The 12,500-nt window shown below is 42.9% G+C and overlaps 1 protein-coding gene across 3 annotated transcripts in view; it reads right to left on the reverse strand.

Annotated features, from left to right (window-relative positions):
* LOC149984286 (oxysterol-binding protein-related protein 10-like) overlaps positions 1 to 12,500 on the reverse strand; it is a 113,128-nt gene that overhangs the window by 89,591 nt on the left and 11,037 nt on the right. For all 3 annotated transcript variants that reach the window (XM_090219737.1, XM_090219745.1, XM_090219749.1), the window contains exons 2-3: positions 12,432 to 12,500; positions 6,421 to 6,500 (exon numbers count right to left, since the gene is read on the reverse strand). The exon at positions 12,432 to 12,500 is cut by the window's right edge and continues 107 nt beyond it. In XM_090219737.1, coding sequence (XP_090075863.1) covers positions 6,421 to 6,500; positions 12,432 to 12,500 — 149 coding nt within the window. The remainder of the gene's footprint in view (positions 1 to 6,420; positions 6,501 to 12,431) is intronic.

The following is a 12,500-nucleotide window of genomic DNA, read 5'->3' on the forward strand; positions in this document are numbered from 1 at the left end:
GTTCATCAACACCAGCATCAATATGTCTGTTGATCCTGTTACCCTCAGGTTCATCAACACCAGCATCAATATGTCTGTTGATCCTGTTACCCTCAGGTTCATCAACACCAGCATCAATATGTCTGTTGATCCTGTTACCCTCAGGTTCATCAACACCAGCATCAATATGTCTGTTGATCCTGTTACCCTCAGGTTCATCAACACCAGCATCAATATGTCTGTTGCTCCTGTTACCCTCAGGTTCATCAACACCAGCATCAATATGTCTGTTGATCCTGTTACCCTCAGGTTCATCAACACCAGCATCAATATGTCTGTTGATCCTGTTACCCTCAGGTTCATCAACACCAGCATCAATATGTCTGTTGATCCTGTTACCCTCAGGTTCATCAACACCAGCATCAATATGTCTGTTGATCCTGTTACCCTCAGGTTCATCAACACCAGCATCAATATGTCTGTTGATCCTGTTACCCTCAGGTTCATCAACACCAGCATCAATATGTCTGTTGATCCTGTTACCCTCAGGTTCATCAACACCAGCATCAATATGTCTGTTGATCCTGTTACCCTCAGGTTCATCAACACCAGCATCAATATGTCTGTTGATCCTGTTACCCTCAGGTTCATCAACACCAGCATCAATATGTCTGTTGATCCTGTTACCCTCAGGTTCATCAACACCAGCATCAATATGTCTGTTGATCCTGTTACCCTCAGGTTCATCAACACCAGCATCAATATGTCTGTTGATCCTGTTACCCTCAGGTTCATCAACACCAGCATCAATATGTCTGTTGATCCTGTTACCCTCAGGTTCATCAACACCAGCATCAATATGTCTGTTGATCCTGTTACCCTCAGGTTCATCAACACCAGCATCAATATGTCTGTTGATCCTGTTACCCTCAGGTTCATCAACACCAGCATCAATATGTCTGTTGATCCTGTTACCCTCAGGTTCATCAACACCAGCATCAATATGTCTGTTGATCCTGTTACCCTCAGGTTCATCAACACCAGCATCAATATGTCTGTTGATCCTGTTACCCTCAGGTTCATCGACACCAGCATCAATATGTCTGTTGATCCTGTTACCCTCAGGTTCATCAACACCAGCATCAATATACGACTGATTGTTGTCCTATGGACAGAGTCTCCCACCTCAGCTGTAGATCTCTGCAGTTCATCCAGAGTGATCATGGGCCTCTTGGCTGCATCTCTGATCAGTCTTCTCCTTGTATGAGCTGAAAGTTTAGAGGGACGGCCAGGTCTTGGTAGATTTGCAGTGGTCTGATACTCCTTCCATTTCAATATTATCGCTTGCACAGTGCTCCTTGGGATGTTTAAAGCTTGGGAAATCTTTTTGTATCCAAATCCGGCTTTAAACTTCTTCACAACAGTATCTCGGACCTGCCTGATGTGTTCCTTGTTCTTCATGATGCTCTCTGCGCTTTTAACGGACCTCTGAGACTATCACAGTGCAGGTGCATTTATACGGAGACTTGATTACACACAGGTGGATTGTATTTATCATCATTAGTCATTTAGGTCAACATTGGATCATTCAGAGATCCTCACTGAACTTCTGGAGAGAGTTTGCTGCACTGAAAGTAAAGGGGCTGAATAATTTTGCACGCCCAATTTTTCAGTTTTTGATTTGTTAAAAAAGTTTGAAATATCCAATAAATGTCGTTCCACTTCATGATTGTGTCCCACTTGTTGTTGATTCTTCACAAAAAAATACAGTTTTATATCTTTATGTTTGAAGCCTGAAATGTGGCAAAAGGTCGCAAAGTTCAAGGGGGCCGAATACTTTCGCAATGCACTGTAAATAAAGGTGTTCTCAACTGGCCTACCTGTTTAAATAAAGGTGAAATAAAATAAAGAAAACTAAAAATTCCCTTAGGGAAAGGGAAACAGCAGGTAACCATGGTCACTTGCTCATCTATAATTCTCTGTTGTAACAAAGTGCTGATGTTCCTACCTTGGATCTGTTTAACTGACACTAAATGTCCGTCAGTATTGAATGTTATGGTTCAAGTTTGGCTCCAGACTGGCCCGGGGACTCTGATAATGTCACTGTGACACTGTGTGATTCTGGAGAAGCTGACGTTGCGACTTCCTATAGCCTCTCTGGCGGGGGAAATCCCCTTTAGAATAGTGCACTACTTTTAACTAAAGCCCTATGGGTCCTAGCGGGTCAAATGAAGTGCACTAGATAGGGAATAGGATGGCATTTGGGATTCTAGAATGTCAGAGACGAGAAGCAGAGAAGGTGAAACTAGCAGAAGGTCTGCTTCCTGACCGTGATGATTAAAGGACAAAACGCAACTATTCCCATTTCTCCCCTCCTCTTAGAAGAAGATAAACAGAGAGAAAATAAACAGAGAAGAATGAAAGAATAAAACATTTAAAATGCCAATGAGGATGAGGTGGTATAACCTATAGATTCTATAGGAGGTAAAGGATGAGGTGGTATAGCCTATAGATTATATAGGAGGTAAAGGATGAGGTGGTATAACCTATAGATTCTACAGTAGGTAAAGGATGAGGTGGTATAACCTATAGATTCTATAGGAGGTAAAGGATGAGGTGGTATAACCTATAGATTCTACAGTAGGTAAAGGATGAGGTGGTATAACCTATAGATTCTATAGGAGGTAAAGGATGAGGTGGTATAACCTATAGATTCTACAGTAGGTAAAGGATGAGGTGGTATAACCTATAGATTCTATAGGAGGTAAAGGATGAGGTGGTATAACCTATAGATTCTATAGGAGGTAAAGGATGAGGTGGTATAACCTATAGATTCTACAGTAGGTAAAGGATGAGGTGGTATAACCTATAGATTCTATAGGAGGCAAAGGATGAGGTGGTATAACCTATAGATTCTATAGGAGGTAAAGGATGAGGTGGTATAACCTATAGATTCTATAGGAGGTAAAGGATGAGGTGGTATAGCCTATAGATTCTACAGGAGGTAAAGGGTGAGGTGGTATAGTCTATAGATTCTACAGGAGGTAAAGGATGAGGTGGTATAGCCTATAGATTCTACAGGAGGTAAAGGATGAGGTGGTATAGCCTATAGATTCTACAGTAGGTAAAGGATGAGGTGGTATAGTCTATAGATTCTACAGTAGGTAAAGGATGAGGTGGTATAGTCTATAGATTCTACAGTAGGTAAAGGAGGTAAAGGATTAGGTGGTATAGTCTATACATTCTACAGTAGGTAAAGGATGAGGTGGTATAGTCTATACATTCTACAGTAGGTAAAGGATGAGGTGGTATAGTCTATAGATTCTACAGTAGGTAAAGGAGGTAAAGGATGAGGTGGTATAGTCTATACATTCTACAGTAGGTAAAGGATGAGGTGGTATAGTCTATAGATTCTACAGTAGGTAAAGGATGAGGTGGTATAGCCTATAGATTCTACAGTAGGTAAAGGATTAGGTGGTATAGTCTATAGATTCTACAGTAGGTAAAGGAGGTAAAGGATGAGGTGGTATAGTCTATAGATTCTACAGTATGTAAAGGATGAGGTGGTATAGCCTATATATTCTACAGTAGGTAAAGGATGAGGTGGTATAGCATATAGATTCTACAGTAGGTAAAGGATGAGGTGGTATAGTCTATAGATTCTACAGTAGGTAAAGGAGGTAAAGGATGAGGTGGTATAGTCTATAGATTCTACAGTGTGTAAAGGATGAGGTGGTATAGCCTATAGATTCTACAGTAGGTAAAGGATGAGGTGGTATAGCCTATAGATTCTACAGTAGGTAAAGGATGAGGTGGTATAGCCTATAGATTCTACAGTAGGTAAAGGGTGAGGTGGTATAGTCTATACATTCTACAGTAGGTAAAGGAGGTAAAGGATGAGGTGGTATAGTCTATACATTCTACAGTAGGTAAAGAATGAGGTGGTATAGTCTATAGATTCTACAGGAGGTAAAGGAGGTAAAGGATGAGGTGGTATAGTCTATAGATTCTACAGTATGTAAAGGATGAGGTGGTATAGCCTATAGATTCTACAGTAGGTAAAGGATGAGGTGGTATAGCCTATAGATTCTACAGTAGGTAAAGGGTGAGGTGGTATAGTCTATAGATTATACAGTATGTAAAGGATGAGGTGGTATAGTCTATAGATTCTACAGTAGGTAAAGGATGAGGTGGTATAGTCTATATATTCTACAGTAGGTAAAGTATGAGGTGGTATAGCCTATAAATTCTACAGTAGGTAAAGGGTGAGGTGGTATAGCCTATAGATTCTACAGTAGGTAAAGGGTGAGGTGGTATAGTCTATAGATTCTACAGTATGTAAAGGATGAGGTGGTATAGCCTATAGATTCTACAGTAGGTAAAGGATGAGGTGGTATAGCCTATAGATTCTACAGTAGGTAAATGGTGAGGTGGTATAGTCTATAGATTCTACAGTATGTAAAGGATGAGGTGGTATAGTCTATAGATTCTACAGTAGGTAAAGGATGAGGTGGTATAGTCTATATATTCTACAGTAGGTAAAGTATGAGGTGGTATAGCCTATAGATTCTACAGTAGGTAAAGGGTGAGGTGGTATAGCCTATAGATTCTACAGTAGATAAAGGAGGTAAAGGATGAGGTGGTATAGCCTATAGATTCTATAGGAGGTAAAGGATGAGGTGGTATAGTCTATACATTCTACAGTAGGTAAAGGAGGTAAAGGATGAGGTGGTATAGTCTATACATTCTACAGTAGGTAAAGGATGAGGTGGTATAGTCTATAGATTCTACAGTAGGTAAAGGAGGTAAAGGATGAGGTGGTATAGTCTATAGATTCTACAGTATGTAAAGGATGAGGTGGTATAGTCTATACATTCTACAGTAGGTAAAGGAGGTAAAGGATGAGGTGGTATAGTCTATACATTCTACAGTAGGTAAAGGATGAGGTGGTATAGCCTATAGATTCTACAGTAGGTAAAGGATGAGGTGGTATAGTCTATACATTCTACAGTAGGTAAAGGAGGTAAAGGATGAGGTGGTATAGTCTATACATTCTACAGTAGGTAAAGGATGAGGTGGTATAGTCTATAGATTCTACAGTAGGTAAAGGAGGTAAAGGATGAGGTGGTATAGCCTATAGATTCTACAGTATGTAAAAGATGAGGTGGTATAGCCTATAGATTCTACAGTATGTAAAGGATGAGGTGGTATAGCCTATAGATTCTACAGTATGTAAAAGATGAGGTGGTATAGCATATAGATTCTACAGTAGGTAAAGGAGGTAAAGGGTGAGGTGGTATAGTCTATAGATTCTACAGTAGGTAAAGGAGGTAAAGGGTGAGGTGGTATAGTCTATAGATTCTACAGTATGTAAAGGATGAGGTGGTATAGTCTATAGATTCTACAGTAGGTAAAGGATGAGGTGGTATAGTCTATACATTCTACAGTAGGTAAAGGATGAGGTGGTATAGTCTATAGATTCTACAGTAGGTAAAGGAGGTAAAGGATGAGGTGGTATAGCCTATAGATTCTATAGGAGGTAAAGGATGAGGTGGTATAGTCTATACATTCTACAGGAGGTAAAGGATGAGGTGGTATAGTCTATACATTCTACAGGAGGTAAAGGATGAGGTGGTATAGTCTATACATTCTACAGTAGGTAAAGGATGAGGTGGTATAGTCTATAGATTCTACAGTAGGTAAAGGATGAGGTGGTATAGTCTATACATTCTACAGTAGGTAAAGGATGAGGTGGTATAGTCTATAGATTCTACAGTAGGTAAAGGAGGTAAAGGATGAGGTGGTATAGTCTATACATTCTACAGGAGGTAAAGGATGAGGTGGTATAGTCTATAGATTCTACAGTATGTAAAGGATGAGGTGGTATAGTCTATACATTCTACAGTAGGTAAAGGATGAGGTGGTATAGTCTATAGATTCTACAGTAGGTAAAGGAGGTAAAGGATGAGGTGGTATAGTCTATACATTCTACAGTAGGTAAAGGATGAGGTGGTATAGTCTATACATTCTACAGTAGGTAAAGTATGAGGTGGTATAGTCTATAGATTCTACAGTATGTAAAGGATGAGGTGGTATAGTCTATACATTCTACAGTATGTAAAGGATGAGGTGGTATAGTCTATACATTCTACAGGAGGTAAAGGATGAGGTGGTATAGTCTATACATTCTACAGTATGTAAAGGATGAGGTGGTATAGCCTATAGATTCTACAGGAGGTAAAGGATGAGGTGGTATAGTCTATACATTCTACAGTATGTAAAGGATGAGGTGGTATAGCATATAGATTCTACAGTATGTAAAGGATGAGGTGGTATAGTCTATATATTCTACAGTAGGTAAAGTATGAGGTGGTATAGTCTATAGATTCTACAGTAGGTAAAGGAGGTAAAGGGTGAGGTGGTATAGCCTATAGATTCTACCTTGGCACTGGAGTCAGAGTTGCGCCGGGCACAGAGCTGCATCTGACTCATCCACAGCTGCTGTTCCCCAGCGTCCGAAGCTACAGAGAGAGAGAGAGAGAGAGAGAGAGAGAGAGAGAGAGAGAGAGACAGAGACAGAGAGACAGAGACAGAGACATAGACAGAGAGAGAAAGAGATAGAGAGAGAGAGAGAGAGAGAGAGAGAGAGAGAGAGGCAGAGAGAGAGAGAGAGAGATAGAGAGAGAGAGAGAGAGAGAGAGAGAGAGAGAGAGAGAGGCAGAGAGAGAGAGAGGCAGAGAGGCAGAGAGAGAGAGAGGCAGAGAGAGAGAGAGAGGCAGTGAGAAAGAGAGAGAGACGGAAACAGAGTGAGAGTGAGAGAAGGAGAGAGGAGAGAGAGAGAGGTTGCTTTGAATTGAATTGAATTGAGAGAGAGAGAGAGACACATTACTGTAGAGTATAGGAGCTGAAGATGCACACACGACATGTTAAGGAAGTGCTGACTGGCAGACTGGAAACTGTGAAGACACTCTAATACTTTCAGTTTGTGTTTTTGGGGACTTTATCAAAAATGTATGCAAGTACCAAGTATATTTGGGCCAAATATAAAGTATTACAATATGACTCTCCAGTCTCAACATACTGTAATGATCTATATATGGGGGTATGTCTATCCAGTCTCAACATACTGTAGTGATCTATATATGGGGGTATGTCTATCCAGTCTCAACATACTGTAGTGATCTATATATGGGGGTATGTCTATCCAGTCTCAACATACTGTAGTGATCTATATATGGGGGTATGTCTATCCAGTCTCAACATACTGTAGTGATCTATATATGGGGGTATGTCTATCCAGTCTCAACATACTGTAGTGATCTATATATGGGGGTATGTCTATCCAGTCTCAACATACTGTAGTGATCTATATATGGGGGTATGTCTATCCAGTCTCAACATACTGTAGTGATCTATATATGGGGGTATGTCTATCCAGTCTCAACATACTGTAGTGATCTATATATGGGGGTATGTCTATCCAGTCTCAACATACTGTAGTGATCTATATATGGGGGTATGTCTATCCAGTCTCAACATACTGTAGTGATCTATATATGGGGGTATGTCTATCCAGTCTCAACATACTGTAGTGATCTATATATGGGGGTATGTCTATCCAGTCTCAACATACTGTAGTGATCTATATATGGGGGTATGTCTATCCAGTCTCAACATACTGTAATGATCTATACATGGGGGTATGACTCTCCAGTCTCAACATACTGTAGTGATCTATATATGGGGGTATGTCTATCCAGTCTCAACATACTGTAGTGATCTATATATGGGGGTATGTCTATCCAGTCTCAACATACTGTAATGATCTATATATGGGGGTATGTCTATCCAGTCTCAACATACTGTAGTGATCTATATATGGGGGTATGTCTATCCAGTCTCAACATACTGTAGTGATCTATATATGGGGGTATGTCTATCCAGTCTCAACATACCCCCACATATAGATCACTACAGCAGCAGGGCCAGTTATGAAACCTCTAGACTAAGTGTGAATGTCGGGATGTTGAGCTTGCGTCCTACATGCCACCCTATTCCCTACATAGTGCACTACTTTAGACCAGAGCCCTATTCCCTATATAGTGCACTACTTTAGACCAGAGCCCTATTCCCTATATAGTGCACTACTTTAGACCAGAGCCCTATTCCCTACATAGTGCACTACTTTAGACCAGAGCCCTATTCCCTACATAGTGCACTACTTTAGACCAGAGCCCTATTCCCTACATAGTGCACTACTTTAGACCAGAGCCCTATTCCCTACATAGTGCACTACTTTAGACCAGAGCCCTATTCCCTACATAGTGCACTACTTTAGACCAGAGCCCTATTCCCTACATAGTGCACTACTTTAGACCAGAGCCCTGTTCCCTACATAGTGCACTACTTTAGACCAGAGCCCTATTCCCTACATAGTGCACTACTTTAGACCAGAGCCCTATTCCCTACATAGTGCACTACTTTAGACCAGAGCCCTATTCCCTATATTGTGCACTACTATAGACCAGAGCCCTATTCCCTACATAGTGCACTACTTTAGACCAGAGCCCTATTCCCTACATAGTGCACTACTTTAGACCAGAGCCCTATTCCCTATATAGTACACTACTTTAGACCAGGACCCTATTCCCTACATAGTGCACTACTTTAGACCAGAGCCCTATTCCCTACATAGTGCACTACTTTAGACCAGAGCCCTATTCCCTACATAGTGCACTACTTTAGACCAGAGCCCTATTCCCTACATAGTGCACTACTTTAGACCAGAGCCCTATTCCCTACATAGTGCACTACTTTAGACCAGAGCCCTATTCCCTACATAGTGCACTACTTTAGACCAGAGCCCTGTTCCCTACATAGTGCACTACTTTAGACCAGAGCCCTATTCCCTACATAGTGCACTACTTTAGACCAGAGCCCTATTCCCTACATAGTGCACTACTTTAGACCAGAGCCCTATTCCCTATATTGTGCACTACTATAGACCAGAGCCCTATTCCCTACATAGTGCACTACTTTAGACCAGAGCCCTATTCCCTACATAGTGCACTACTTTAGACCAGAGCCCTATTCCCTATATAGTACACTACTTTAGACCAGGACCCTATTCCCTACATAGTGCACTACTTTAGACCAGAGCCCTATTCCCTACATAGTGCACTACTTTAGACCAGAGCCCTATTCCCTACATAGTGCACTACTTTAGACCAGAGCCCTATTCCCTACATAGTGCACTACTTTAGACCAGAGCCCTATTCCCTACATAGTGCACTACTTTAGACCAGAGCCCTATTCCCTACATACTGCACTACTTTAGACCAGAGCCCTATTCCCTACATAGTGCACTACTTTAGACCAGAGCCCTATTCCCTACATAGTGCACTACTTTAGACCAGAGCCCTATTCCCTACATAGTGCACTACTTTAGACCAGAGCCCTATTCCCTACATAGTGCACTACTTTAGACCAGAGCCCTATTCCCTACATAGTGCACTACTTTAGACCAGAGCCCTATTCCCTACATAGTGCATTACTTTAGACCAGAGCTCTATTCCCTACATAGTGCATTACTTTAGACCAGAGCTCTATTCCCTACATAGTGCACTACTTTAGACCAGAGCCCTATTCCCTACATAGTGCACTACTTTAGACCAGAGCTCTATTCCCTACATAGTGCACTACTTTAGACCAGAGCCCTATTCCCTACATAGTGCATTACTTTAGACCAGAGCTCTATTCCCTACATAGTGCATTACTTTAGACCAGAGCTCTATTCCCTACATAGTGCACTACTTTAGACCAGAGCCCTATTCCCTACATAGTGCAGTACTTTAGACCAGAGCTCTATTCCCTACATAGTGCACTACTTTAGACCAGAGCCCTATTCCCTACATAGTGCACTACTTTAGACCAGAGCTCTATTCCCTACATAGTGCATTACTTTAGACCAGAGCCCTATTCCCTACATAGTGCACTACTTTAGACCAGAGCCATATGGTGGAAATGTTGTGGATTTTATCATAATAAAAGCTGCTTTGAAACATCAGTCTAACATGGTTAGTGGTTGTTATTGGAGGAGACACAAGAGGTAACCTGTGGTTGACAGAGGTGGAGGAGATACAATAGGAAACCTGTGGTGGAGGAGATACAAGAGGAAACCTGTGGTTGACAGAGGTGGAGGAGACACAAGAGGAGACCTGTGGTTGAGGAGATACCAGAGGAAACCTGTGGTTGAGAGAGGTGGAGGAGACACAAGAGGAGACCTGTGGTTGAGGAGATACCAGAGGAAACCTGTGGTTGAGAGAGGTGGAGGAGACACAAGAGGAGACCTGTGGTTGAGGAGATACCAGAGGGAACCTGTGGTTGAGAGAGGTGGAGGAGATACAAGAGGAAACCTGTGGTGGAGGAGATACCAGAGGAAACCTGTGGTTGACAGAGGTAGAGGAGACACAAGAGGAAACCTGTGGTGGAGGAGACACAAGAGGAAACCTGTGGTGGAGGAGACACAAGAGGAAACCTGTGGTAGAGGAGACACAAGAGGTAACCTGTGGTTGAGAGAGGTAGAGGAGATACAAGAGGAGACCTGTGGTTGAGAGAGGTAGAGGAGACACAAGAGGAAACCTGTGGTGGAGGAGATACAAGAGGAAACCTGTGGTTGAGAGAGGTAGAGGAGACACAAGAGGAAACCTGTGGTGGAGGAGATACAAGAGGTAACCTGTGGTTGAGAGAGGTAGAGGAGATACAAGAGGAAACCTGTGGTGGAGGAGATACAAGAGGAAACCTGTGGTGGAGGAGATACAAGAGGAAACCTGTGGTTGAGAGAGGTAGAGGAGATACAAGAGGAAACCTGTGGTGGAGGAGATACAAGAGGAAACCTGTGGTTGAGAGAGGTAGAGGAGATACAAGAGGAAACCTGTGGTGGAGGAGATACAAGAGGTAACCTGTGGTTGACAGAGGTAGAGGAGATACAAGAGGAAACCTGTGGTAGAGGAGACACAAGAGGAAACCTGTGGTGGAGGAGATACAAGAGGTAACCTGTGGTTGAGAGAGGTAGAGGAGATACAAGAGGAAACCTGTGGTTGAGAGAGGTAGAGGAGACACAAGAGGAAACCTGTGGTGGAGGAGATACAAGAGGTAACCTGTGGTTGAGAGAGGTAGAGGAGATACAAGAGGAAACCTGTGGTGGAGGAGATACAAGAGGTAACCTGTGGTTGAGAGAGGTAGAGGAGATACAGGAGGTAACCTGTGGTGGAGGAGACACAAGAGGAAACCTGTGGTTGACAGAGGTGGAGGAGACACAAGAGGAAACCTGTGGTGGAGGAGATACAAGAGGTAACCTGTGGTTGAGAGAGGTAGAGGAGATACAAGAGGTAACCTGTGGTTGAGAGAGGTAGAGGAGACACAAGAGGAAACCTGTGGTTGAGAGAGGTAGAGGAGACACAAGAGGAGACCTGTGGTTGAGAGAGGTAGAGGAGATACAAGAGGTAACCTGTGGTTGAGAGAGGTAGAGGAGACACAAGAGGAGACCTGTGGTTGACAGAGGTGGAGGAGACACAAGAGGAAACCTGTGGTGGAGAAAGGTGGAGGAGATACAAGAGGTAACCTGTGGTGGAGAAAGGTGGAGGAGATACAAGAGGTAACCTGTGGTGGAGAAAGGTGGAGGAGATACAAGAGGAAACCTGTGGTTGACAGAGGTGGAGGAGACACAAGAGGAAACCTGTGGTGGAGAAAGGTGGAGGAGATACAAGAGGTAACCTGTTGTTGAGAGAGGTGGAGGAGATACAAGAGGTAACCTGTGGTTGACAGAGGTAGAGGAGATACAAGAGGAAACCTGTGGTTGAGAAAGGTGGAGGAGATACAAGAGGAAACCTGTGGTGGAGGAGATACCAGAGGAAACCTGTGGTTGAGAAAGGTGGAGGAGACACAAGAGGAAACCTGTGGTGGAGGAGATACCAGAGGAAACCTGTGGTTGACAGAGGTAGAGGAAATACAAGAGGAAACCTGTGGTGGAGGAGATACCAGAGGAAACCTGTGGTTGACAGAGGTGGAGGAAATACAAGAGGAAACCTGTGGTGGAGGAGATACCAGAGGAAACCTGTGGTTGACAGAGGTGTTGCAGAGGGAAGGATGAGATAGCCTGGTCCCAGATCTGTTTGTGTTGTCTTGTTAACTCCTGTGATCACCATCATATAAGAATTGGTTCGACAGCACCAACAGATCTGGGACCAGGCTCTAAGAATGACGTAACACATCCAGTAAACGTACCTCTGAGTTTTGTAATAAGTGACCTCATCCGGTCCAGGATCTGTCTGCGGTGTCTGCAGAAGATGGTGAAACACAGCAACAAACAGAATCCTGGACCAGCCAGGCTAAGAGAAGTATAATAACTGTCTCATGACATCTGTAGAGTAACAGACGTCCTCTCCACGTACCTCTGAGTTTGTAGGCCTCTCCAGTGGCAGAGTGGACCGTGAACATGTGTGGTAGTTCATCGCTGAGGG

The sequence above is a fragment of the Oncorhynchus mykiss genome, chromosome 3 (assembly GCF_057628025.1).
Source record: "Oncorhynchus mykiss isolate SJ-2025 chromosome 3, ASM5762802v1, whole genome shotgun sequence".
Classification (NCBI taxonomy): Eukaryota; Metazoa; Chordata; class Actinopteri; order Salmoniformes; family Salmonidae; genus Oncorhynchus; species Oncorhynchus mykiss.